Source organism: Chelonia mydas, chromosome 1 (assembly GCF_015237465.2).
Source record: "Chelonia mydas isolate rCheMyd1 chromosome 1, rCheMyd1.pri.v2, whole genome shotgun sequence".
NCBI lineage: Eukaryota > Metazoa > Chordata > Testudines > Cheloniidae > Chelonia > Chelonia mydas.
This window is the reverse complement of record NC_057849.1, coordinates 130,234,050-130,259,511: the sequence shown is the minus strand read 5'-3', so window position 1 is coordinate 130,259,511 and position 25,462 is coordinate 130,234,050. Positions and strand designations below refer to the sequence as shown.

The following is a 25,462-nucleotide window of genomic DNA, read 5'->3' as shown; positions in this document are numbered from 1 at the left end:
ATAGTGAGATAGGGATGAAGAGGCTTCATACAATCATATGTGATTACATTCCAGTTATCTGGACTAGTACATCATAGTACTACTAGTCCTCCGCTGGAAGTTGAAGCCAAAAAGGTGGATCATTGAATTTTTAAAAACCATAGGACAAGCTGTAATGGTCAAGAGGGGCAAAAATGTTATTAGAGGCCTGGATAGATTCTAAATGAGGATAAATTAATAAAATAAACACTTCATAGTTTAAAGAAGATAGGAGGAAACATGGTATAGAGATATATAAAATAATAAGTGGGTTAGCACATTCCCTGTTTCATTATACAAATAAAAAGAGAACACAAAATGAAATTAAAGACAAGTAATGTAAAACTGATCAAAGAATATATTTTTTTATGTAACGTAATTACTCTGTGAAACTCAAGGTATCCGTGAAGTCAAGAGTTTACATGGATTAAAATAAAGATGAGACATTTATATGAATAAGATTTAATTATACTATCTAAGGTATAAATGATTCAGGGATATGAACTCTCAGGCTCAGGGACATAGGCCAACCACTAATGGATAGGGATGAGTAAGAAACTTTCCAGATAAGCATGTTACTGCATAATCTGTCCACGATGTGGGTTTTGCACCTCTCCTCTACTTCTGATCAATGTCAGACAGAATATCAGACTAGATCAGACCACTATCTGATTCAGTTTAGCAATTCCTATGCACCTACAAACAAGGGAAAACAGCAGAGACCAGGGGAAGCTACATTTTTGCAGCTATTCATCCAGTAGAAAGTTTCTTACCTGCATAAGGTCCTGCCTTTCTTTCTCACCCATACAAATAGCTTTCTTTATGGTTCGGAGCTCATTCATTATGGCCTGGGCTTCATCCAGTTTATAATTTGTATGAGCATTTGACATTTTACGATCAATCCTGTTGGCAAAAATTCAGAGAAATTTAAAAGTTAACTAATTATGCAAAAGTTCCAAAAGTATTGGTTGCTAATATGTCACTTCATTTATAAGAATAAAATGGTATATTTACTTTGAATTAACAAACACCAAGTATTTATAACATTCTGAAGTTATCTGACCATAAACCAGGAAACTGAAATGGCAATGCAGTTGGCCCAACTCAGCTTCCCCAGAACTGACAAGTTTCCTGTTTTTAACCTCCGGAACCAGAGTTCACAGTTCATGCAACATAAACATACACTCTAAAGGCAGTTTTATGTAATAACAATAAAATTAACTTACAAAGTAGAATCACAGATGGTTAAGTTGAAATAGACCCCTTAGTGTAAGCTGCTCCAATACCCTGCCAATGCAGCATTGATTCATAGATTCCAAGGCCAGAAGGGGCCATTGTGATCATCTAGTCTGACCTCCTGTATAACACGATCCATAGAACTCCCCCAAAATAATTCCTTTTGATCTAGAGCATATCTTTTAAAGAAACATCCTATCTTGATTTAAAAATTGTCAGGGATAGAGAATCCGCCACAACCATTGGTAACTGGTTCCAATAGTTCATTACCCTCACTGTTAAAAATTTACACCTTATTTCCAGTATGAATTTGTCTAACTTTCAGTCACTGGATCTTGTTATACCTTTGTCTGCTAGACTGAAGAGCCCATTATCAAATATCTGTTCCCCATGTTGGTAATTCTAGACTGAGATCAAGTCACCCCTTAACCTTTTCGTTAAGTAGATAGAGCTTCTTGAGTCTACCACTATAAAGCATATTTTCTAATACTGTATTATAATCATTCTTGTGGCTCTTCTCTGAACCTTCTCCAATTAATCACCATCCTTGCTCTTTACAGCATATTTCCTAGGACTTTGTTCAGTCTTGTTTTAAAAGTTTCTAGTGATGGGACTCGCACAATTTTCCTTGGGTCAAGAAGTTCTGATTGATATCCAGCCTAAACTAGGAATAATCAATACTTATTCTTTCTGCTGAATTTCAGTGTTCACATCAAAATGGGATCTCATGGCCAGCTTGAAATCACAGGACTGTCCCACAAAATTTCCAACTCAATCCATAGCAGGACACACTCTGGATCTTATCTTTGGTCTGTGAGTTGGGGGTCTGAAGATAACATCTTTATCATAGCCAGACCACTTCTTGCTCCAGGTTAAGGTCAGCTTCTTTCAGGGGGACGATCTGTTAGGGCGCTGACGGACCTAGTGCAGGTCCAGATATCTCTGGTGGGTTCTGCTGCTCAACCATTAAATCATTCTGTCAACAGTTTAGCTGATTATGGTAACTTGTTATCAGTAATCATTGACAGACCAACACCTACATACTCTCTCCCATTACCTCATCCTCACAGCTCACTAGAGATACCAATTAAAAATAAGACCAGAGTCCCTACAGATCTTTCTAGAATAAACACTCCGATTGAGATTTCAAAGCTGACAGGGGGATTTAGCCAGCCACTCACTAAAGTTAATGTTAACCTCAACTTCTATGCCTACAGTAGTGTAAAAGAAAGTGTATATAGGGGGAGAAAGCACACATAGGGGGAGAGCTAGTAAGAATACTGTTATGGGCTATATGCCACAGCTAATAAAGGAAATCTGTCAGCAGATCTCTCATAATTCAATACAAAGATTGAGTAATACAAAGTGAGAATACTCACAAACTGTATTTACTTGACAATACTATGGATACTAAGAGCTCAAAAATATTCTTTCTGGTAAGCTGACAAGAGTATTGTCAAAGCCGCAAGAGTATTATAAATTTTAAAAAAAAAAGGACAAGGATTTGTGGCTTAGATAGAATGAAAATTATGACAAAAATATCAAAGTGCGAACAAGTACTTATGATAGGGAACAAGCATACCACAGGAAATTATCTTTCATATTCTAGCAGAATGATACAAGATAAACAGAGAGAGAAGATTTATAGCCACCGTGAGGCTGGCAGACCAGGTGCCAGCTTATGACAAAGCCCCAGGCCTCACTGAACACTTACAAGTGCATAGTTAGAAACCAGTCTTGCTTATCTGTGTGTTAGCATTATCAAAATAAATAGTATATGTTAAGATTGTAAGAATGTGGTTAGTGGTTTATAAAATGCTTGTAGGATGCTGCATATATTGTTCTCACTCAGCTGTACCCCAAGTCAGAACATAACAGCAAACATCTGTATTGTATATAGCCTTATAACTAAGTAACCCATCGAACAAGAAAGAATGCAAATGCTGGTTTCTTACAAGATGTTTTAAATCCTGTTCATTAAACAAAAATGAGCCATTATGTGAGATCAAGGATCAAAGACTTTGTAAAGTGCATACCTCCCCACCCTCCGGAAGAAGGGGCCTGTGTGGGAACTGCTGCTGTCAGCTTGGTTTGTGTGAGAAGAGGCTATAAATATGGTTACAAGGAAGAATTCTTCATCTCTGGACTGTTTGGATTCTAACTGAAAGAGAAGACTAAGGTCCCCAGAGTTACTCTGCGTAGCCCTAAAAAAATTTTGTGAACTGGCAGATTATTACATCTTTGCTACCTTTCAAAGTTATAGACTGTGACTCATCAGTACATATATTTTCATCTGCTTTAACCTCTGAACAACTCCTTTTTTCTCTCAACTAATACACCTTGGCTGCCAGCGTTGTATTTAATGTGAGATCTGGGGTGCAAATTGACCTGGGTGAGTGACTGCTGTCTTTGGACTGGATGCAACCAGAATATTTTGTGATTTTTTGTTGTAAGTGACCACTTATCACATAGTCCAGTTTGCCTGGGTGGCAAAATAGACTGGAGTGTCTAAGAGGCCTGGCTGTGACTCCATATAAGACTATTACAGTACTTTGGGAGTTCACATTTGTTACTACGTTGGTGAAATCGAATTATAGACCATACCGCCAGTTTGCGATGTCTGCCCTAAGGTAGGCACTCACGGTCATGAGCCACTCCAGACAGCGTGACAGCCACCACAAAAGGAGGACAACTAGGTGCCTGGAGTCGATTAACAAAAATTTACTTTTGATGTCCTATCTAGCAAGATGTCATTAAGCTACTCCAGGCTAGCAGAACCCTGACACAATCTTGAGCTACTCAGTGCTGACTAGCAGAAACTCAAACTTTACTGAAGGAGAGAGGCTGTTGAATTGCAATATGGAAGGAGGAAAATGATAATAAAAATGATAATTTGCCAAATACACTGAAAATACTAAAATATGACACTGAATACACTACTGTATAAGAGGTTTCAGAGTAACAGACGTGTTAGTCTGTATTCGCAAAAAGAAAAGGCGTACTTGTGGCACCTTAGAGACTAACCAATTTATTTGAGCATAAGCTTTCGTGAGCTACAGCTCACTTCATTGGATGTGAAGCTGTAGCTCACGAAAGCTTATGCTCAAATAAATTGGCTAGTCTCTAAGGTGCCACAAGTCCTCCTTTTCTTTTTATTGTATAAGAATAACTTTATATATAGCCTGAAGAGGCACGTCGCTTGCCCGTCATACAGCATGTGCCTACCACCACCCACTTTCCATAAACTAATCTGATGAAACTCCATTTTCAATGGAGTCTTATCGACATAAATAAAAAATAAATTGAAAAAAAAAGGAAAGGAAACCTATTATTAGGTAAATAAGCCATCAGTGAGTTTAGCAATTATGCTAATTCTGGTGATTCTATTGAGAGTCTTGTGATATTTTGATCTACTGAAAGACCTAGCTCCTGGAGTCATGTCACTAACCTCCTGGTTGCAAAGAAAAGGTGGGAAACATGAACCCTGAAATTTCAAACACTAGAGAGGACGTAAAGGTGTTACTTTTAACAATCTCATGATTCTTTTGGGCCTGACTCGTGATTTTTGAATGATATGAGCTGGCAGCACAGGTAAGATTCTGACCAGATTAGACCAAACCACAGCAGAAAAAGTGACCTTAACTCACTAAGAATTTCATATAATACAGAAAGTATTTGGCTTTAACCCAAGGTCACGTTAATAGCAAGAACTTGGATTCAATTCAAGTATTAGGCCAGAAGGCCCCCTTCTACCCTTTTGTTGCTTGACATCTACAAGAAGACATCTATAGAAAAGAAAGATATTTAACTTCAAGTGGAATATTCTACAGGTAAGTATCTGCTAATTCATGTTCTGGGGGAGGGTTGGAGGCTGACTAGTGAGTTTTTATTTTCTCAGACAAAGGGTCATAGCCGATTATACTGTAAACAGTATGATTGACAGCCATACAGTCAATCCAAGCTGACCTAGTATTCTAAGGCTGTGGGTCCCAAACTTTTTACTAAGACGACCCACCAGGGATCTGCCAATCATCCATCCCCCCCCTCATTCCACACACACACACCAGTGTGTGTATGTAAAAAAATAAAAATACTATTTTTTTTAAATCATGTAATTGTGCAACAGACATTTTTATTTTGTTTGCAGCTACTCAGCTCCTCTGCTTCCCCTACACTCAGTCCTACAGTCCCCTGCTCCTCCCTCCCCAGTCCATCCTAGCCCCCAAGCCAACGCTTGGCTCTCCCCAGCCCCCTTGCCCTTAGTCTCCCAGTCCTGCTCTCCCCCTTACCCCCCAGCTGGCCCCTCTTCCCCCATGGCTGGGCTGCGACCACTAACAGGCTGCTAACTGTCCATTCACTAGCTCCGGCCCCTTCCTCCACGCTGCTGCTGCAGCTGCCCAGATCTTGCTCCCCACATCGCTGCCTGCTGCCCCAGCCCAGCAGAAGAGAGAAGTCAGGATTAGTGCTTCGGGGCACACATGGAGGCGGGACCTGATTGGAAGGGTGACAGGTGACACACCTAGACCCTTCCTGGAAGACATCAGTGGCTTAGTACCAATTATTTGGGAAACAATTGTTCAAAAGAATACACAAAGTTATGGTCAGGGTTCCTTCCCCACTCTGAACTCTAGGGTACAGATGTGGGGACCTGCATGAAAACCTCCTAAGCTTACTTTTACCAGCTTAGGTTAAAACTTCCCCAAGGTACAAACTATTTTACCCTTTGCCCTTGGACTTCCACTGCCACCACCAAACATTTATCTGGGTTTATTTTTATTAGGAAAGCGTCGTTTGGAAACTTCTTTCCCCCCAAAATCCTCCCAACCCTTGCACCTCACTTCCTGGGGAAGGTTTGGTAACCTCCCTTTATATTTATGACAGTTACTATTAATTAATATTCTTCCAAGTCATATTCCCATTCATAAATTGCTAGTTTTGAAGGCAACACTAAGAAGATATATCCATATATTTAAAAAAAAGTAGCAGCATTCCTGCCCACAGGATTCCCCCCCATGGTGCCACAGGCCCCGCCCCGCACCGGCACCACGTCCCTGGGGTCCCGGGGGGGGAGGAGAAGGGGGTAGAGGGCTTCGTGCGCTGCCCTTGCCTTCAAGCACCACCCCCTGCAGCTCCCATTGGCCGGAAACAGGGAACCGCGGCCAATGGGAGCTTCAGGGGAGGTACCTGGAGGGCTGGCAAGGACAGCATGCGGAGACCTGTGCCGCCGCCCCCCCCCCACCCCCCAGTGGCCATGCAGGGACATGATTCCGGCTGCTCCCCAGAGCGGTCTGGCATGGGGCCAGGACAGGCATGCAGGGGGCCGGCCCTGGCCCCGCTGCGCACCGCCGCCACCCCGGAACCACTTTAGGTAAGTGGCACCGGGTCGGAGCCCGAACACTTCCTTCACCCCAACTTCCTGCCCTGAGCACCCTGCACCCCTGTGTACCCCAACTCCCTCTCCTGAGCCCCACACCCCTCCTGCATCCAACCCCCTGCCTTGAGCTCCCTCCTGCAGTCCGCACCCCTCCTGCACCCCTGCCCTGAGCCCCCTCCTGCACGCTGCATACCTCCTACACCCCAACCCCCTTCTCCGAGCCCCCTCATACACTTCTCTTCCCCAATCCCTTGCCCTGAGCCATTCCCGCACCCCAACCCCCTGCCCCGACCCTGCATACAATTTCCCCACCCAGATGTGTGGCCCTTGGCCCAAAAAGTTTGCCCACCCCTGCCTTAGATACAATAAAAAATGGGTAAGGCACAAACTGTTTGTCATCAAGGCATAATCAAACCACTAAATAACAGGAGACAGAAATAAACTTCCCCTTTGAGTACATTATTGTCCATTATGGAGATTGTTCCGTCTTTCTTTGAAATATCTGGTATTGACCACTGTCAGAGACAAGATTTTGGACTAGATGGACCATAATTCTGATCCTTCTTAGCAATTTCTATGATCCTAACTTAATTTTTCTTCATATTTCTTCAAATACTTGAAAGACGTTTGTCCCCATTGAGCATCAGGCCGATAGCATATTTTAAGTTTTAAAATTAACTATTTAATTACGTGAGCATAAAAAATGTTTTGCCATTCTTTGCTTGGCATTTTTCCTCCCTCCCAAATATACATTTTTCATGAGGCCCTCAATCAACAATACTCATTAGTTTTGATAAAACAAAAATCCCTCAATACTTGGATGAGCCCAAGTAAGAGTTTTTTGCCCACCAGACCCATTTCTGAGAAAACTACATGAGAGTGAAAATACGGTTTGAAAACAGAATTACTTTTTTAAAGTTATTTTACTGTGATTGTGAATTCATTCCTTTTAGCAAAGAAATCAGGAAGTCTACATCCTGGATTCTTTACGAGAGTGGGATGGTACAGATTGTCTGTGTTTCTTAAGGTACATCTACACTGGCAGAATTACATCACCGAGAGTTACAGCACTGCTCAGAGAGCGCTGAAGGGAAACCGCTGAGGACAGGGCAGCAGAGTTCACACTGATGACCAGAGAAGTGAGAACAGGCATGGTGAGACACTCCCCGGAGGCCAATGGCAGTGCTGTAATCGCCAGGGTGTCTACACTGGCGCTGCGGCACGGTAGTCCTGGCACGGAAAGCTGTACAGCTCTCGTCGCGGTGGTTTGTTTGTTTGTTTTTTACAGTGCTGCAACTGTGCAGTTTCTGCATACTAAGTGGCTTGGCAGTGTGTTCACCTCGGGAGCTACACCGCAGAAAGCTACTTTACTGTGCAGAAGCTTGCCAGTGTAGACAAGGTCTTACACTACAATGCTAACTGCATCTTTAAATAAGAACTTCGTCCCTTCTTTTGGGCCAAGCAGCTACAGAGCTCTCCAGGTTGGGCATTTGGGGAATCATTTGTCCCTAAGAGAATTCAATTGTATGAGCCCTCATTTGGGAATTAAGGGTAGGATTTTTAAAATCGCTCATCACTTCCCTAATTCTGCTCCCATTTAAACCAATGGGATTGACTTCAACAGAAGCAGAGTTAGACCAATGCTGAGCACTTTTGAAAATCCCACCCTAACTGCCTTTTCTTTGCAGCAAGACTTTTCATTTTGACTTTTGATGCACAGCACAGAGAATTATGCTAGTGACTGACTTAAAGTGACAGGATTCTGCATGGAAGCCTCCTTCATCTGTAACTTGAGCTGTACTTGGACACACACACACATACACCCCCCATCCTTGTTCTCACTTCTACATCTCATATATTAATTATCCATTCTTTATTACGTACCATTTATAATTTAGTAACACCTAGAGGCCACAACAAGATCAGGTCCTTTTGTGTTAGACTCTGCAAAAAAAATTCTCATTCACTTTCCCCTCTTGTTTCGGTCTGTTCTTCTTCCGTCCTCAAGTTTTTCTTTTTATGCATTTTGGTGATTTTTTTCTTCCCACTAGCTTTCTCAGAGTGCTGTCCTATTTTCCTCTGCCTCTTTCTTCCAGTCTCTGCCCCTCTGAAGCCCCCCACTCTTAGCTTCACAGTGTTCTTTCCCACATTTTCATTCTTTAGCAGTTTATCTCCCTTTCTCTATGCTATTCCCCTTGCATTTTCCCCTCCCAGATCCTTCACATTCAGTCTTTCCCATTTCCTTCCCCACTGCTTTTCTCCTTCCTTCCCTCTCTTCTCCACATTCTCCCACAACCCCCGCTGTTGCTATACTTTTTTCTCTTCTCTCCCCCACTCTCCTGGAGTTGGCAACAATTCTCCAAACCAGCAGGAACCCAGGAGCTGCCAGACCCCCAACTGGAGGACATATTTGTATAACCTCTGAGCAGGTTATTTTCTTCATACAACATGAGAAAAAAAGGAAAGAGAAATCCTCTCAAATTCACCAGAGTGCACATGGAACACTCCAGTAGTTCCCAGACCATTAGTTGATTTAAAATACCATACCCTGATAATAACACTGCTCTGATTTCTTTCCTCTTGTCCATAACCTCCCCTCATAACTATTTTTGCTCCCCCAAAAGTGTGCAGGCTTCTTTCCCTGTTGCTCAGTGGACTACTACCTACTGCATGTCTCTCTCTTCAGTGCAAAAACCTGGCCTCCAGCTCCTTGTTCAGCTGGGCACAGTTCTACAGGCAGCTGCAGGAAGCCAGAGCTAGGATCTAGCTGTCTGCACCTAAGAGAAGCAAGCTGGCGAGGAAAAAGGTATGGGCTTTTGAGTAGCTGCTTGCCACAGTCCGGGATTGCAGTTTCCCAGAAGAAGTTTTCAAAACCTGGGAATGTTACAACCAAATCAGGACTATTGACAGGCATGCACTAGTGGCTTTCCTTCTCTGTCCTTTGCTCCCACTTACCAGAGGAATAATGGTAGGATCCTTTGATGCATGTGTTCTCCTTTGGGAGCACAGAACAGAATGGACATCTGCTCTAAACAACGAAGCTTAAAAGAAGCCAGCCACCACTCTTCTGCTCTTTGGCTTCAACTTTCAAACTAGGGAGCAGGTCTGCAGTGCACGCAAGAATCTGGGAGCTTCCCAGTTACCACAGCTCTTCAACTCCGGTATCTTTTCACCTGCTACATACTTCTATCTCCACAGTTAAACAGGCCCATCAAAGTTGGGTAGGAGCAGAGACAGACATTACAGTTAACAGTCGCCATGTTTATTTTTTTGTTCTACTACCTGTACTGCAGGCTGAGTGGCCTCAGTGACCACATATACCTGAAAGAGCTGTATCCTTCTAGAGATGTCTTGGGCTCACATACGTGAGGAGCTGCCTCACAGGTTAAAGAACCATTGGCTGTAAATGGTGAGATTCATTGTTAGTGGTAGCAAAAGGGCTTATCAAATTCAACTCTTAAGTAAACTGTTGCTGCAAATTTAACTTGTATGATATTTCTGAGGTAAAAGAGAAAGAAAATGTGTGATCTTTATTAAAAATAATAAACTTATGAATTTTTTTTCCAAAATTAAATTGGCCCCTATAAAAATGTTTTGCTTTCAACACAATTTTTAAGTTGTCAAGATACAACAACTAATAGGATAAAATTGAATGTGCAGTAATACAATTTACTGTCTATAATACTCCTTTTTACTCTACATACCCTGAAAAAACCACTGCCCAACCCTACCAGCTGATTTCCCATATCACACAATAGATTACATCCTAAAAGAATGGAAAGTTGTGTTACATCATCTGCATTTTACATCACTGATCCTGGCAGCAGGCCTTCAGTTAACCACAGAAAGTTTTCTGCAAGTCTTCGGTCAACAGCAGGTAAAGACGACAGGTTTTCTGCAGAAACCATCCCATTACCAGAAACAATACCTTTTTTATTTTCACACTATTTTTATATCTTTTTTTTCCTGTTATTAGAGCGCTAGTCATATCTGGTGTTTTCTCAGGGACCGCATTTGCTGTAATTTTATATCTACATTATACAAGAAAACTACGTTAAAAGAACATGATTGACGTTGCAAGGTCAAACACTCAAAAACCGAAAAGTGCTGGAATTACGTTTACCTATGCAACCTTAATTTGGCTACCTGGTGCCTACAGATTACAATGCAGCCTTTAATTACATGATCAGACTCTATTTTGTCAACAGGACCTTCCTTACTGAGCAGGTTGGATGATGCTCGCTCACTTTGTTTTCTCCTCATTGTTCAATGCTTTATTTACCGCATACTATTCAAACCCTCTTCTTAAAATTGAATTATTAATTTCCTCATGGGCCTTTCTCCAGCATTCATCACTATAAGATTTGCGTACTTCACAAACATTTATTAATTTACCTTCACAACACTGCTCTGAGGTGACACGGTGCTATTATCTTCATTTAATATATGGGGAACTGAGTCACAGAAAAATGAAGCTTAAGTTTCCACTAAATTTGAATGCTCAATTTTAAACACTTCGGATCTAATTTTTCAGAGTCCTTAGCTCTTTATAACTTCAAAGCACAACTCTCATTGACTTCAGTTGCAGCTTTGAGAGCTCAGGACTTCTGTAAATCAGACCCCAAGGTCTCAAGTCAGGCAACCAGAAAATGAACAACCACCTGTGAAAAGTTTAGTTGACGTGACTTGCCTCGGATGCTAAAGAAACGCTGTATCAAAGGCAGGGATAATATCCAATTCTACAGGACAGCATTCAACTGCCTTAACCATGAGATCATTCTTTGTCTTCTCACAATCTCCTACTTCATTCACTACACACCACCTGACTTCTGCAAAAAATCAGGCAGTGGTCCTTCATGCAACAGTCTCCTTTTCCACAAATCCCTGAGTAGGGGTCCCTAAACTAGGTTCATCCTGTGCACGGAATGAGGCAGAGATCCTGAGGAAGAAGTATTATGTAATCACGTAATCACTGTCCCAGGTGAAGGGGGAGTAGCTGCCCTTAGTGGAAGAATTTAAGTATATAAGGGTCTTGTTCATGAGTGATGGCCAGCGGGAGCAGGAGATTGACTGGCAGATTGGCGACAGTGATGCGGGCTCTGTGCTGATCTGTGGTGGTGAAGTGGGAGCAGAGCTCTTGGATGAATCCCTTGGTTTACGGGTCACTCTACATCACCATCCTCACCAATGGTCATGAACTTTGGGTAGTGACCGAAAAGACGAAATCACAGGTACAAGTGGTGGAAATGAGGTTTCTCCGCAGGGTGGCTGGGCTTACTCTCCAAGACAGAGTGAGGAGCTCGGCTATACGGGAGGGCCTGAGAGAAGAGCAACCATTCCTCCGGATCGAGAGGTGCCTGTTGAGGTGGTTCAGGCATGTGATAAGGATGCCCCCAGGGAAGTTTCCGTTGGAACTCTACTGAGCACATCCCACTGGGCAGAGGCCCCGAGGCTGACCCAGAACATGCTGGAAGGATTCTGTCTCCTGGCTGGCCTAGAAACACTGGGGAATCCCCCAGGAGGAGCAGGAATCTGTTATGGAGGAAAAGGGGGTCTGGTCCTCCCTACTCTCCATGCTGCCGCCGCAACCCTCACAAGGAAAAACAGCATAAAGGAAAAGTAGTAGTAGTAATAATTAAAGACTATATCATATGCATAAGGGGGGTGAATTATGGTTACACAGGCAACCTTAATTCTGGCATTTCCTAACTTTTGAGTGCTTATATTTACAACCTTAGCAATATTCTTTTAGCATAGTTTGTGTGAACGTAACTTCACAGATTTGGGGAAAAAAAAAAAGTATAGTGAAAAGACAGAAATTGACAACATATTGACGCCCCCAAGATTCATCAGCAGAGTTAGAACCTTTAGATCTACCACACAGACCTCTCCACTTGAGCCAACGGAGTAAATAATAGCAAGCATAGGATGTCATCCACTGTGCAAACCAGGATTAGAGAGGGATGAAATACACACACACACACACACACACACACTTACTTTGCCAGTGGTCCCATTCCCTCCAAAACTGACCCCTTTTGATCAGTCACCTCCAACCTGCCTCTTTCCTGTATCTTTCCCATCCCTGGCTCCTTGCCCTATTCTCCCACTCTCCGCTTCTCAGATCAATCCCAGTCTCAGTCCCCACACCCTATTCCAGTCTTTTTTTTTTTTTTTTTTTTCTTTCCTAGGCAGCCCCAGTTCCCCACTCTTGGCTCTTCCTCCTATCTGTCCCTCCCCTCATCCACCACTGGCTCCCCTGGGGTTCTCATATAGTCAGTGTCCATCCTCACCCCCTTCCTAACTCCAAAGCCCAGTTTCTCCCCTTCTTGGCTCCTGGTCCTAATCTCTTTGCCCCACCAGTCCCAATTCTCTTCCCACACCTCAGCTCCTTGTCAGATCTGTCTCCCTTCCCTCTGCCCCTTCTACCGTAGTTCCTAGTCTCAGCCTCCTTGTCCAGCCATTATCAGTCTCCCTGCTTCCCCAGCTCCTTGTTCTATCTCAGTGTTCCCTCCAACCAACTGATCTGGCTGGATTTTGTCCCCTCTGCATTCAAATCAGATGGCTTACTCCTCCACACTGCATGGGTGCCAGAAGGGGGTCACTGAGCACACAGGAGAGACAGCCTCACTGCCCTTGGGTCCATTATCTGGCCCCACCCTTGCCTGGAGCAGCTGGGAGCAGCCATTAAAGGGAAAGTCAAGCTTTGTCACTGTAGTCCTGGGCTGCAGTGTGATCAGTCACGCTGTGGAGATGGGCCATGAGCAATCTGGGCAGCACAAGGAGCGGTGATGGACCAAAACATGGAATCTACAGAGAAGTTACCTGCTAAAATCAAAATCTCTACTGAGCATTCAAAAAGTGTGTTTTTTCAAAGGTTTATAACTTGGCCAGATTTTCAAAGGGATGGCAAAATGCATATCCCTCACACAAAGGATCCCCGCTGCTTCGTCCTGCTCCCACCCAGCCAAATTTCAAGTCCCTGCTCTGAAGGACGGGGTCAGTGGAGCTATTCAAAGAAAAGGTCAACAGAATTTTTTTAATATAGGCAAAATAATGTATTGTCGCCCTAGCCTCATTATCCAAAACATCTGAACCATTTTGGCTGAAACCAACAAATAAATAAATATATAGCTCAGACTGAGAAAGACATCTAGCACGGAAAATTTCAGCCCAAGTAGTGTAAGTCTGGCAAAGTCATAATAAATTGAAAACAGGGTCCTATAATGGGAAGTGTCAGGCAATCTTAACAGGCAGCACTACCTGCCCCACCTATAATAAAATCTGTCTGATCTTCTAGGTCTCAGTCCAGGACCATTGAAGTCAACAGGAGTTTTAACACTGACTTCAGTAGTATTAGGTTCAGGCCCCTAACTGCACATAATATTTTGCAGTTTGGAAGCTGTGCGAGGGTTTTAAAGACCTAACATTCACTCAGATGCAAAGCTCAAAACACAATGATTCCTACCATTGCTTAAAATCAGACTTAAAAATGAAAGGAAACACATGACTGCAAACCAAACAATTAAGACTTCACTCCTGTTATTTTATACTTGGTAATTACTTGAAAATGTAATTAATAAAATAGTTTTGACATAGCCTAGCGAGAAGGCAGAAAGCAGCGGTGAAGACTGAAGTTTTTAAAGAAATTCTGCAGCAGAAGAGGAATTAACAAGGTGACTATGCTTAAAGCACCTGCAAAAAACTTAAGTTTTCCATTTTGAAAGAATGGGGGAGAAGATCTACTTGGCTGTCTATTTTGTGACAATGCACTTTCTCTGTATGGATTGATACAACAAAATGTCAGATTCACACATGATTCAAAACATATATCCAAAAAACAAGCCTTCCCAGAGCAGCCTTTTTAAAAAAAAAACAAAAACCACATATCTCCTGGCTCATAAGTCAAGAAGTCACTGTGGAGAACATACAGAGATGAGCAAAGCAAGAGTGCTCTAGAGAAATTCTTGAAGAAAATTCCATCACAGCTTCAGATAATACACTAACAGACATATGGCTGCCTTCAATAAACAATAATAGATGAGAAATGAGACAAAGCAGGAGCAATATCATGGCTTCAGTGTCAGTGATAAACAAGCATTAAAGCACTGAAGCACAGAACAGTTATGTCTGAATTTTTAAATCCAATGAAGTGAGCTGTAGCTCACGAAAGCTTATGATCAAATAAATTGGTTAGTCTCTAAGGCGCCACAAGTACTTTTCTTTTTGCGGATACAGACTAACACGGCTGCTACTCTGAAACCTATCTCATCAGAGTTACCTAAAGAACTATTAGTTGATCAGATTCACAAAATCCTACTTTAAAAGTAATTGTTTTTTTCTCCCTAATGTAAGCAATTTAACTTAGACTAACATCTTAGACATTAATATTTAGGTTCACAACTACTTCTCAGGTTGTTTCCCCCACCCCCACAAAACCATACAAGAGAAAGGTTTGAAATTGCCTTCAAATCACTTTCTTTGTTCTTGGATCTTCCTAGAAAGGTGACTAATCCTTCACAGACCAGAACAGAGTGTTAAATTGGAACCCTATCATCTTCATTTTAAGTTAACCTCATGTCACGGGAAAGAAGGGAAACTTTTAAAACTAAGACATTATTAAGTCACTGTGTAAGGCATAAATTTTTATGTATGTATGTGCTACCTTAGTATACCTACAGTATTCTGAATTATTGCTTGTCTTGAAACAGCCAAGGTCTTTTCACTATATTAAACAGTTTCTTTATGTGTTACTATATATTTCCCATTACTTTAGTATATTCATAATTGGTCTTCTATTTCATACCTCTGACTGTTTTTAGGCCTCGCAGTTACTTGATGTAGTCAATTTAAAAGACATTTGTGCATGAGGATGTCTAGTTAATATTTGCCAATGAAGTACTTTGGCCTGACGACAGTTTTCTTCTCTTAAACTTTTAAGTACGAACTTTGTTGTTGCTTACTAAGTACCATGTTTAGCAAATGGAAATTAAAATGGAAAAGAAAGCAGCTGCCTGTTTTTAGATTGCTGCCTGAAAGTCAGAAATTAAGGACAACACTCAGTTGTAATAGTAAGCAAACACCACTTCTACAGCAAGCTTGAAAGGGAATTACTATAGTCTAAAATACAAAAATTGATCAATTTTTGCATATTTTGCCAATTTTTCATAAACTTGCTGGCACATTAATCAACGGAATCATCATCCAAAATAATTCCAGCCAATCTTGCTTACCTCAGTTTGCCTTACCAATGAGAGCACATTGTTAGCACCATCCGCGGTTGTCTAAGTAGGGACAGTAAGAAAAAAAACAAAACAAAAACAAAGGACAATTCCTATGCAAAAATAAAAACTTGCAGCAGGAGTCTGTGCATTAAATAAAGCTTTGCAACACTTCCAGTTAGGTAACAAGAAAATACGGCAACAGGAAGAAAAAGAAAAATCCCCCCCCCGCCCCCAACCTCCCAACTCACTCTTGTAGTGTTTCCACTCCTTTTTCTTTATACTGCAGTTCTTCCTTCATATGTGCCAACTCTCGTTTTAGTCTAGAAAGCTTAAAACAAAATATTTTTTAAGCAAAAATACATTATGGCAGCAAATCACTGAGTAACTATTATTATTCTTTCAAATAATTCTTCTTCAAATAATTGTTCTTTCAAGAATTTAAAATTACTGTGCATTGTTCAAAGACTAGTATTTTCAAAGTGAAAAGTGATAATCTGTTTGGTTTTTTAATCTACAGAAAAACAAAATCAACAAATGCTTTATAGAAATATTAATAAAAACCAACCCAACAATGCTCACAAAGGAACAACACTGCCAAATGTAAAAGGCAGCTGCTTCTTTGTATAATCTTCTACTATGCTATCTGCTATCACTTGTTCTGACAGCCAACAAGTCTCTGTCTACATGTCATTTCCCATCTAACCCTGTAGTAGACAGCCACCCAAAAACCTGCCCAACAATACTGAAAACTATACGTCAGGCAGCCGGGAAGGGGAAGAGGTTCAGCACTATGGCTTTTTCCATGGGAAGAATGTTCATTTAAAGTCACTAGAGACTGTGATGATTCATCTGCCCATTTTTATTTCTGTATTCTAAAACAGAAGTACAAAGTGACCCTTCGGCAGCAGTAAATAGTGAAAGTTGCCTGGCGGATCATTTACGTAATGTAATAATAAGGAGCTGTTCATTAGAATCTCCCCAAAATTTGGTGCATGTCTGCAGTGACATTTACTACCAGGTTTCACGATTTTAATAAAGGTGCTTCTTAATTGATGCTTATTGTAACAGATATGAAACCAGACATAATTCTGTGTATGGATGTGTTATATTTTTGGTTAAAAAGGCAAATATATGTTTTGGGACAGGCTCTCCTTTGTTTATATACGCATTTCAATACATGATGCCGTCAACCTACTGCCACAGAAAAAAGGGAAAATGTGTTTCATAAACAGAAAAACTGAGTCACCCAGAGATTTAGCAGATTTTCTACGATGTATCCGAAACACTGAAAAGACGTATATAAATCAGTAAGTGACAAAATGATTAACATGACGTCTTCCTCATGCCCCTCAGAAACAGAAATCACACCATCATCATATCAAAACAGGCAGTATATAGTGACTTATTGGATTATCTAGTCCAACCCTATAAAATAAACTCAGCTCAAATAAGAAAATATATCACTAATATCTTCCATGTTTACATATTCAATGGTGTATAGTATATTGCACTCTTTATATTAATTCCATCTACATGAGCATGCATAACACAGAAGTTCACCCTATGCGGGGAAGTAAAAAGGTGTATTTCATGGTCACTTTATTGTTCGACTACGCGGGGGGGGCAGGGGGGACAGAAATGGTAATCCATATGCAAATAGAAAAGTCACTTATTTTCTTTAAACCTTGTTTAGACAAATTGAGTGACATTTTAACTTGCTATATTTTCTTGTTTGGTTTGCTGCATTTTCTAAACATTAGGTCTATCACATACACTATGTTGTAAATGCATGCTGACAGAATACATGCCTTTGATGGGTGGTGAACATAATTTATTTTCCAGAGCCACTCCTGTGAAAAGTGGTCACTAAATCATGAAGTCATAAGCAGGACCACCACCCTTCAAGGATATGTATTTCATTTATTTCATGAATTGAGCATCTGGCATGCTAAGTCCCATTTTATCCATTAATAAAAGTAATATTCAATTTAGATGTATGGTGGGCCTTAAGTTCTAAGCTGTTTTATTAATTGTGGACCTCTAACTAGCTTCCATTAAATGTGTAGAATTTTACTGTTCGTTAGGAACACTGACAGATTTGGAAACAAAAGTATAACTTTCCCCTCTACCACTGTAACTACTTCAGACGAGACAATATTCAAAGTATGGTTCTAACCTAAAAATGGTTAAGTAAAAATGGTACTTTCTTATACAACAGATGTGGTCTGTATGTGTTCAGAGTTATATATGCTTACCATAATATGTGATGGAGTGGTGGGCGGTAGGGGGAGAGGGTTTATTTGTCACTTTTTATTCTTTTATAGATGCAGCCCTGGGAAAACGATCTATTCTGGATTGTGCATCAACTGAACTGATCACTGAGTTCTCAACACAGAGCCACATCCTGACCTCAGTTACATCTATAGAACCCTATGGAACACAATAGCAAAATCTAAAGACAATTGGTTTTGACAAGTGTTGCTGGGGACAGAATTTGGCTTGCAGCATATTTGCTACTAGTGGTAATGCTCGAGACAGAAAGGAAATTATTTTTAAAATACAAGTTGAGTTTGTGTGTCTGTCATTCAGAAAAAAAATTCTTTACACTTATAAACAGAAAAAAAAATATTTGGAATCACTGAGACATAGAAAATATGGAAACCACACTGCTATTTTTATTAAATAATTGTTCAAGAGTAGAACGGCACTTTAAACCTGTGCAGTTTTAAAAAGTATGCATACACAACTTCTAAGTCTAATGGTGGGTGCGTGGGTACAGCATTGTTTTAATCACATAACATCAAAAAAGATTACTCACTCTGTCACGTCGGCTTGCTATTTCTGCTTTAATCTGATATGGGTCATACTTGGTATTAGTTGAAAATCCAGAGAATGCTAAACAAATGGAAAACAATGGTATTTTATAATAAATTTTTCACGTTTTCAACGTGTTAAATGATCGTGTGTGTGGGTTGTATGCCATGTAAATTGTACCAATAGGCTACCCAGTCCAAACATGTTTCTAAAACTTCAAAGCCCCAACTGAGCAAATCACTTAAGCATGTGCTTAACTGTTTTGCGGGATCAGAGCCAAAAAAAGTACATACTTGTCAAAGTGTGGTTACACGTCATTCAGGGTTCCCAAAGTTGAGTCATTCTATTTCAAAGATGGAACAAGCTTATTTGTCTACAACTTCCAGACGTCTTTGTAGGATATGATAATCATCTGTGGCAAGACTTGCTCAGTGTAATTATTTTTGAGTATAACACAGAAATGTTTGTAGCCAAAATGATTGCTTCTAAACAGTAGTTGACAGTATGTTTAATGGATTTTTCCATTTATTTTTCTTGCAGTTAAGGAACTTCAATAAAAATTTAACAAATTTAATGTTCCTATGGTAACACAGTTTTTATTTACAACCTCCTCAACATGATTACAGATAGAAGTCATTTTTGGTTGTTAGTTAAGTGTATGGTATTTATATGCAATAAATATAAGAATTTATTTAGCTGGACAAAATTTGGACTGAACCATCTAATAGAATACGAATCAATCTGGTACCAAATACATATAAAGGAAGTAAAATCACATCATCACAAATTTCAATTTAATAAAGCCCTTGTAAGAACAGAAAACTAGGAGAAATTGATCCACATCAATATCAGTTTCCAGCTCAACCACCCCAGACTGATGAAATTCTGTCTGCTTGCAACTAAGTGCATTCAGTAACCACATCAAGTTTACAGTTCAAAAATGTCCTCATTCTCAGAGTTACAACCCCTCAATAGTGAGTGTTTTAATAATCTCATCACAACTTCTCTTAAGACAGAGTTTCAATTTAAAGACACCTTTGTGTTTTCTCTTTTGGTAGACCGAGGTTTTCCAAGATGCAACATCATTTCATACACAAACATATTCTTTCTTTTATAATGGTACAAGATTTCAAAAGTCAATCTGGGCTGAATTCTAACTGGGAAGTTATCTTGTGTGTACCTAAAGTTATTCACTATCTATCCTGAATTGCTATATAACAGCACTGTCTGTTGATTAAAAGCTGCTACCTTCCATTCCAGTGTAACTGTCAGGATCATCTCCGGAGCCTTTTTTAAAAACTGTCAATGCATTAACTACCTTCCAGTTATTTGCCACACAGGCTTGTTTCAGTGTTTATTATTGTTCAATGTATCAATTTGTTCCAAAACCTCCCTTTATCGACACCTCAATCTGGGACAGTTCCTCAGATTTGTTGCCCAAAAAGGATTGCTCTGATGTGGGTATCTCCCCCACATCCTCTCCAGTGAAGACAGATGCAAAGAATTAATTTAGTTTCTTTGCAATAGCCTTGTCTTTCTTGACTGCTCCTTTAACACCTCGGTGGACTATTGGCCTCCATCCCGGTTTTGCAGGCTTCTGATGTACTTAAATTCTTACTGTTAGTTTTTGCATCTTTAGCAAGTTGCTTCCCAAATTCTTTCATGGCCTGCCTTATTATATTTTCACACTTAACCTTCCAGAGATCATGCACCTTCTCATTTCCTTATTAGGATTTGACTTCCAAATTTTAAAAGATGCCTTTTTGCCTGTTACAGCCTCCATTACTCTGCTGTTTAGCCATAGTGGCATTCTTTTGGTGGTCTTCTTGTCTTTTCTGATTTGGGGCACACATTTAATCTGAACCTCTATTATGCTGCTTGCAGGCATTTAATCCTTCTGACAGCTCCTTTTAATTTCTATCTAACAAGCGTCCTCATTCTTGTATAGTTCCCCTTTTTAAAGTTAAATGTTACTGCAGTGGGATTTTTTGGTATTATCCCCACACAAGGATGTGACACACAATGTCTCTTCATACTCTAGGAAAAAGAGAATTTAACGTGTGCAGTTTAATGCAATACTGAAGGGGAACATAATGTCAAGTAACTGTTCAAAAAAAATTGAGAGTTGGGAAAACTATTTTCCATCACCATCCCAGGCATAAATGAGTAATAATGGCCTTAAATTATAAAAAGAAATGTTTAATTTTAATGCCCCCTCATTCATTCCGTCATGTGGATCTGACCAGAATGCCTGTTTTGAGATTAGAAAGGATTTTTTTTTCCTTTGGGGCCAAATTAGCAAGGTGTCCGGGGATGGAGGTCTGAGTTTTGCCATGGAAGTCCTGTTGGTTAAAAGGAATAGTTAATGTTAAGAAGTAATACAGGAATATCTAATTCGTAGCAATTAGCAGCCAGTGTCTAATGTGGATAAAAAGGCTAAAAGGGCCAGCTCCCAGAAGTAAATGTGGTTAAGAGTCCCAGAAAATGGCTGGTGGATCTGTTAGAGTGTACAGAAAAGGGGAGACCTGAAGCCCTTGCAGACTGAGGTAGTGAAAGGATTCTGAAGTGGGCTAAATCCAAGAGATTAGGTTGGAGACTGCAAAATCTAATTTGCTGGTTTTATTGTGTGAAGCCATTTAGCCCAGCACTGGGTCCAATAAAATGCCTGGTATTTCAGGAGAGTAGGATGAGGGGAGAGTCCCTCTCTACCCATTGTTAATGAAGCTGTGGCCTGACACTTTATAAGACAGCTCAGCACTTCATTCTGCTGTGTGTCTTGATCAATTGTGGAAAGAACTTTATAATACCGAATAAACCATGCAGTAACTTGCCATAAGACGTCGTGCAATTGCTATCAATACATGAACTGAAATTCTCTAATCCAGAATTTCATAAACTTTTTCATAGTGTTGATCACAATTTAAGAGTGAAAGAGTTTCATGGACACCTCCACTTCCTTGATCACTACCTGTTGAGCCCGACAATCTAGCCAGCTTTCTGTCCACCTTATCGTCCATTCATCCAGCCCATACTACTTTAACTTGCTGGCAAGAATACTGTGGAAGACCATGTCAAAAGCTTTGCTAAAGTCAAGGAACAACACATCCACTGCTTTCCCCTCATCCACAGAGTCAGTTATCTCGTTGTAGAAGGCAATTAGATTAGTCAGGCATGACTTCCCCTTGGTGAATCCACGCTGACTGTTTCTGATCACTTTCCTCTCCTCTAAGTGCTTCAGAATTGATTCCTTGAGGACTTGCTCCATGATTTTTCCAGGGACCTAGGTGAGGCTGACTGGCCCGTAGTTCCCAGGATCCTCCTCCTTCCCTTTTTTAAAGACGGGCACTACATCAGCCTTTTTCCAGTCGTCTGGGACCTCCCCCGATTGCCATGAGTTTTCAAAGATAATGGCCAATGGCTCTGCAATCACATCCGCCAACTCCTTTAGCACTCTCAGATGCAGCGCATCTGGCCCCATGGACTTGTGCTCGTCCAGCTTTTCTAAATAGTCCCGAACCACTTCTTTCTCCACAGAGGGTTGGTCACCTCCTCCCCATGCTGTGCTGCCCAGTGCAGCAGTCTGGGAGCTGACCTTGTTCGTGAAGACAGAGGCAAAAAAACCATTGAGTACATTAGCTTTTTCCACATCCTCTGTCACTAGGTTGCCTCCATCATTCAGTAAGGGCCCCACACTTTCCATGACTTTCTTCTTGTTGCTAACATACCTGAAGAAACCCTTCTTGTTCCTCTTAACATCTCTTGCTAGCTGCAACTCCAGGTGTGATTTGGCCTTCCTGATTTCACTCCTGCATGCCCAAGCAATATTTTTATACTCTTTCCTGGTCATTTGTCCAATCTTCCACTTCTTGTAAGCTTCTTTTTTGTGTTTAAGATCAGCAAGGATTTCACTGTTAAGCCAAGCTGGTTGCCTGCCATATTTACTATTCTTTCTACACATCGGGATGGTTTGTCCCTGTAACCTCAATAAGGATTCTTTAAAATGCAGCCAGCTCTCCTGGACTCCTTTCCCCTCATGTTATTCTCCCAGGGGATCCTGCCCATCAGTTCCCTGAGGGAGTCAAAGTCTGCTTTTCTGAAGTCCAGGGTCTGTATTCTGCTGCTCTCCTTTCTTCCCTGTGTCAGGATCCTGAACTCTACCATCTCATGGTCACTGCCTCCCAGATTCCCATCCACTTTAGCTACCCCTACTAATTCGTCCCGGTTTGTGAGCAGCAGGTCAAGAAGAGCTCTGCCCTAGTTGGTTCCTCCAGCACTTGCACCAGGAAATTGTCCCCTACACTTTCCAAAAACTTCCTGGATTGTCTGTGCACCGCTGTATTGCTCTCCCAGCAGATATCACGGTGACTGAAGTCTCCCATGAGAACTAGGGCGTGCGACCTAGTAACTTCCGTTAGTTGCCGGAAGAAAGCCTCGTCCACCTCATCCCCCTGGTCCGGTGGTCTATAACGGACTCCCACCACGACATCACCCTGGTTGCTCATACTTCTAAACTTAATCCAGAGACACTCAGGTTTTTCTGCAGTTTCATACCGGTGCTCTGAGCAATCATACTGCTCTCTTACATACAATGCAACTCCCCCACCTTTTCTGGCCTGCCTGTCCTTCCTGAACAGTTTATATCCATCCATGACAGTACTCCAGTCATGTGAGTTATCCCACCAAGTCTCTGTTATTCCAATCACATCATAATTCCTTGACTGTGCCAGGACTTCCAGTTCTCCCTGCTTGTTTCCCAGGCTTCTTGCATTTGTGTATAGGCACTTGAGATAACTCGTTGTTTGTCCTGCTTTCTCAGTATGAGGCAGGAGCCCTCCCCTCTTGTGCTCTCCTGCTCGTGCTTCCTCCTGGTATCCCATGTCCCCACTTACCTCAGGGCTTTGGTCTCCTTCCCCCGGTGAACCTAGTTTAAAGCCCTCCTCACTAGGTTAGCCAGCCTACTTGTGAAGATGCTCTTCCCTCTCTTTGTTAGGTGGAGCCCGTCTCTGTTTAGCACTCCTCCTTCTTGGAACACCATTCCATGTCAAAGAATCCAAAGCCTTCTCTCCGACACCAACTGCGTAGCCATTCGTTGACTTCCACGATTCGACGGCCTTTTCCTTCCACGGGGAGGATGGACGAGAACACCACTTGCGCCTCAAACTCTTTTATCCTTCTTCCCAGAGCCACGTAGTCTGCAGTGATCCACTCAAGGTCATTCTTGGCAGTATCATTGGTGCCCACATGGAGAAGCAGGAAGGGGTAGCGATCCGAGGGCTTGATGAATCTCGGCAGTCTCTCCTTCACATTGTGAATCCTAGCTCCTGGCAAGCAGCAGATTTCTCGGTTTTCCCGGTCGGGGCAGCAGATAGATGACTCAGTCCCCCTAAGAAGAGAGTCCCCGACCACCACCACCCGCCTCCTCCTCTTGGGAGTGGTCATCGTGGAACCCCCATCCCTGTATGGAAATGCGTAGGAGAACTCTGTCTTAAATAATTGTTATTTAAATAAATCACTTGCCATATAATATAGCTGAAAGAAAGAAATATTCACAGAAGAACAACTATTTACCTTACAGTAACCAGAATTCTTCAAGATGCTGTAGTCACTGTGGACTCGTGTGCGCATATGTGACTCTCACACACAAGATCAGTTTGTTTGTTTTGTAAACAGCAGAGTCTGTCAGAGCCACACACATGTCCTCTGCTTCCTCATGCTCCCATGTGAGGGCATAAAGGGAAGAGTGCCATGACTCTCCCTTAGTTCCCTTGTAATTGAAAGCTTGGGTAGCTGAAAAACCAAAAAGCAGAGCTTGAGGGCGGGTTGTGGGATCCACACTGACATCATCATCTCAAAAGAGCCATAACCATTTGTAGGGTAAGGAAGAAGGACCGGGGAGCGCATGTGTCAGCGTGGACCCCACTTTAGGTGGCTGGCAAGCAGTAACCCCTCAGGATGGTAGGAATGAGGCATTCCAATTGCATGAGTTGAATAGGGATTGTAGTATTGCTCTCCCAAAGTTGGTATTTGGCCTAGCAGACAAGTTCAAGGAATAGTGCTTGACAAATGCCAGAGGGTTATTTCAAGTCACTGCCTTATCAATCTCTGATATTGGCAAAATCCTGTAGCAGGCAGAGGATATTGTTTGCACTCTGGCAGAGTCTGAGTCTTGATGTTTGGTGGGAGAAGCTGACAGGCAAGTGAGGTACTTTGTGTTATCCATTTTTATATCCTTTGAGAAGAAGAGGATGGACCTTTCAAATGATCGGGCTACAGTCTGAATAGTTTGGTCCTGTCAGTATGATAAAGCAAAGTCCTGGAAATGTCAACTATATGTATTTTCTTTCCTCCTTGAGCAGAGTGTGATTTCAGGGAGAGGGCAAGTAGGATGAACAGATGATTTAGATGAAAATCAGAGACCACCTTCAGAATAAACTTTGGATGTTGTCTCAGCACAATTTTGTCACTATGGAAGGTCATATAAGGGGGGACAACCATAAGTGCCTAAAGCCAGTTCATTCTCTTGGTTGAAATAGTCATGAGGGACACCATCTTCCGAGTGAGTTAGTCCAGGAAACATTCTGAGAGAGGTTCACACGGAGGTTTCACAAGTTTCAGGAGGACCATACTAAGGTCCCAAGCAGGAGCAGGTTTTCTGACCAGTGTGTATGAGTCTCTTGAAAATCTTTGATACTATGGGATGATAAAAGATCAGGCACTGCAGTACAGGCAGATGACAAGCTGAAATCACTATGAAGTAGACCTTTATAGAGCTAAATGGAAGCCTGCTGCTTCAATG

The 25,462-nt window shown here is 41.5% G+C and overlaps 1 protein-coding gene across 4 annotated transcripts in view; it reads right to left on the bottom strand.

Annotated features, from left to right (window-relative positions):
- The window catches only part of WWC3 (WWC family member 3), a 168,236-nt gene that overhangs the window by 79,901 nt on the left and 62,873 nt on the right, over nucleotides 1–25,462 (bottom strand). For all 4 annotated transcript variants that reach the window (XM_037899987.2, XM_037899995.2, XM_037899982.2 and 1 more), the window contains exons 4-6: nucleotides 18,671–18,747; nucleotides 16,101–16,180; nucleotides 792–921 (exon numbers count right to left, since the gene is read on the bottom strand). In XM_037899987.2, the coding sequence (XP_037755915.1) occupies nucleotides 792–921; nucleotides 16,101–16,180; nucleotides 18,671–18,747 (287 nt within the window). The remainder of the gene's footprint in view (nucleotides 1–791; nucleotides 922–16,100; nucleotides 16,181–18,670; nucleotides 18,748–25,462) is intronic.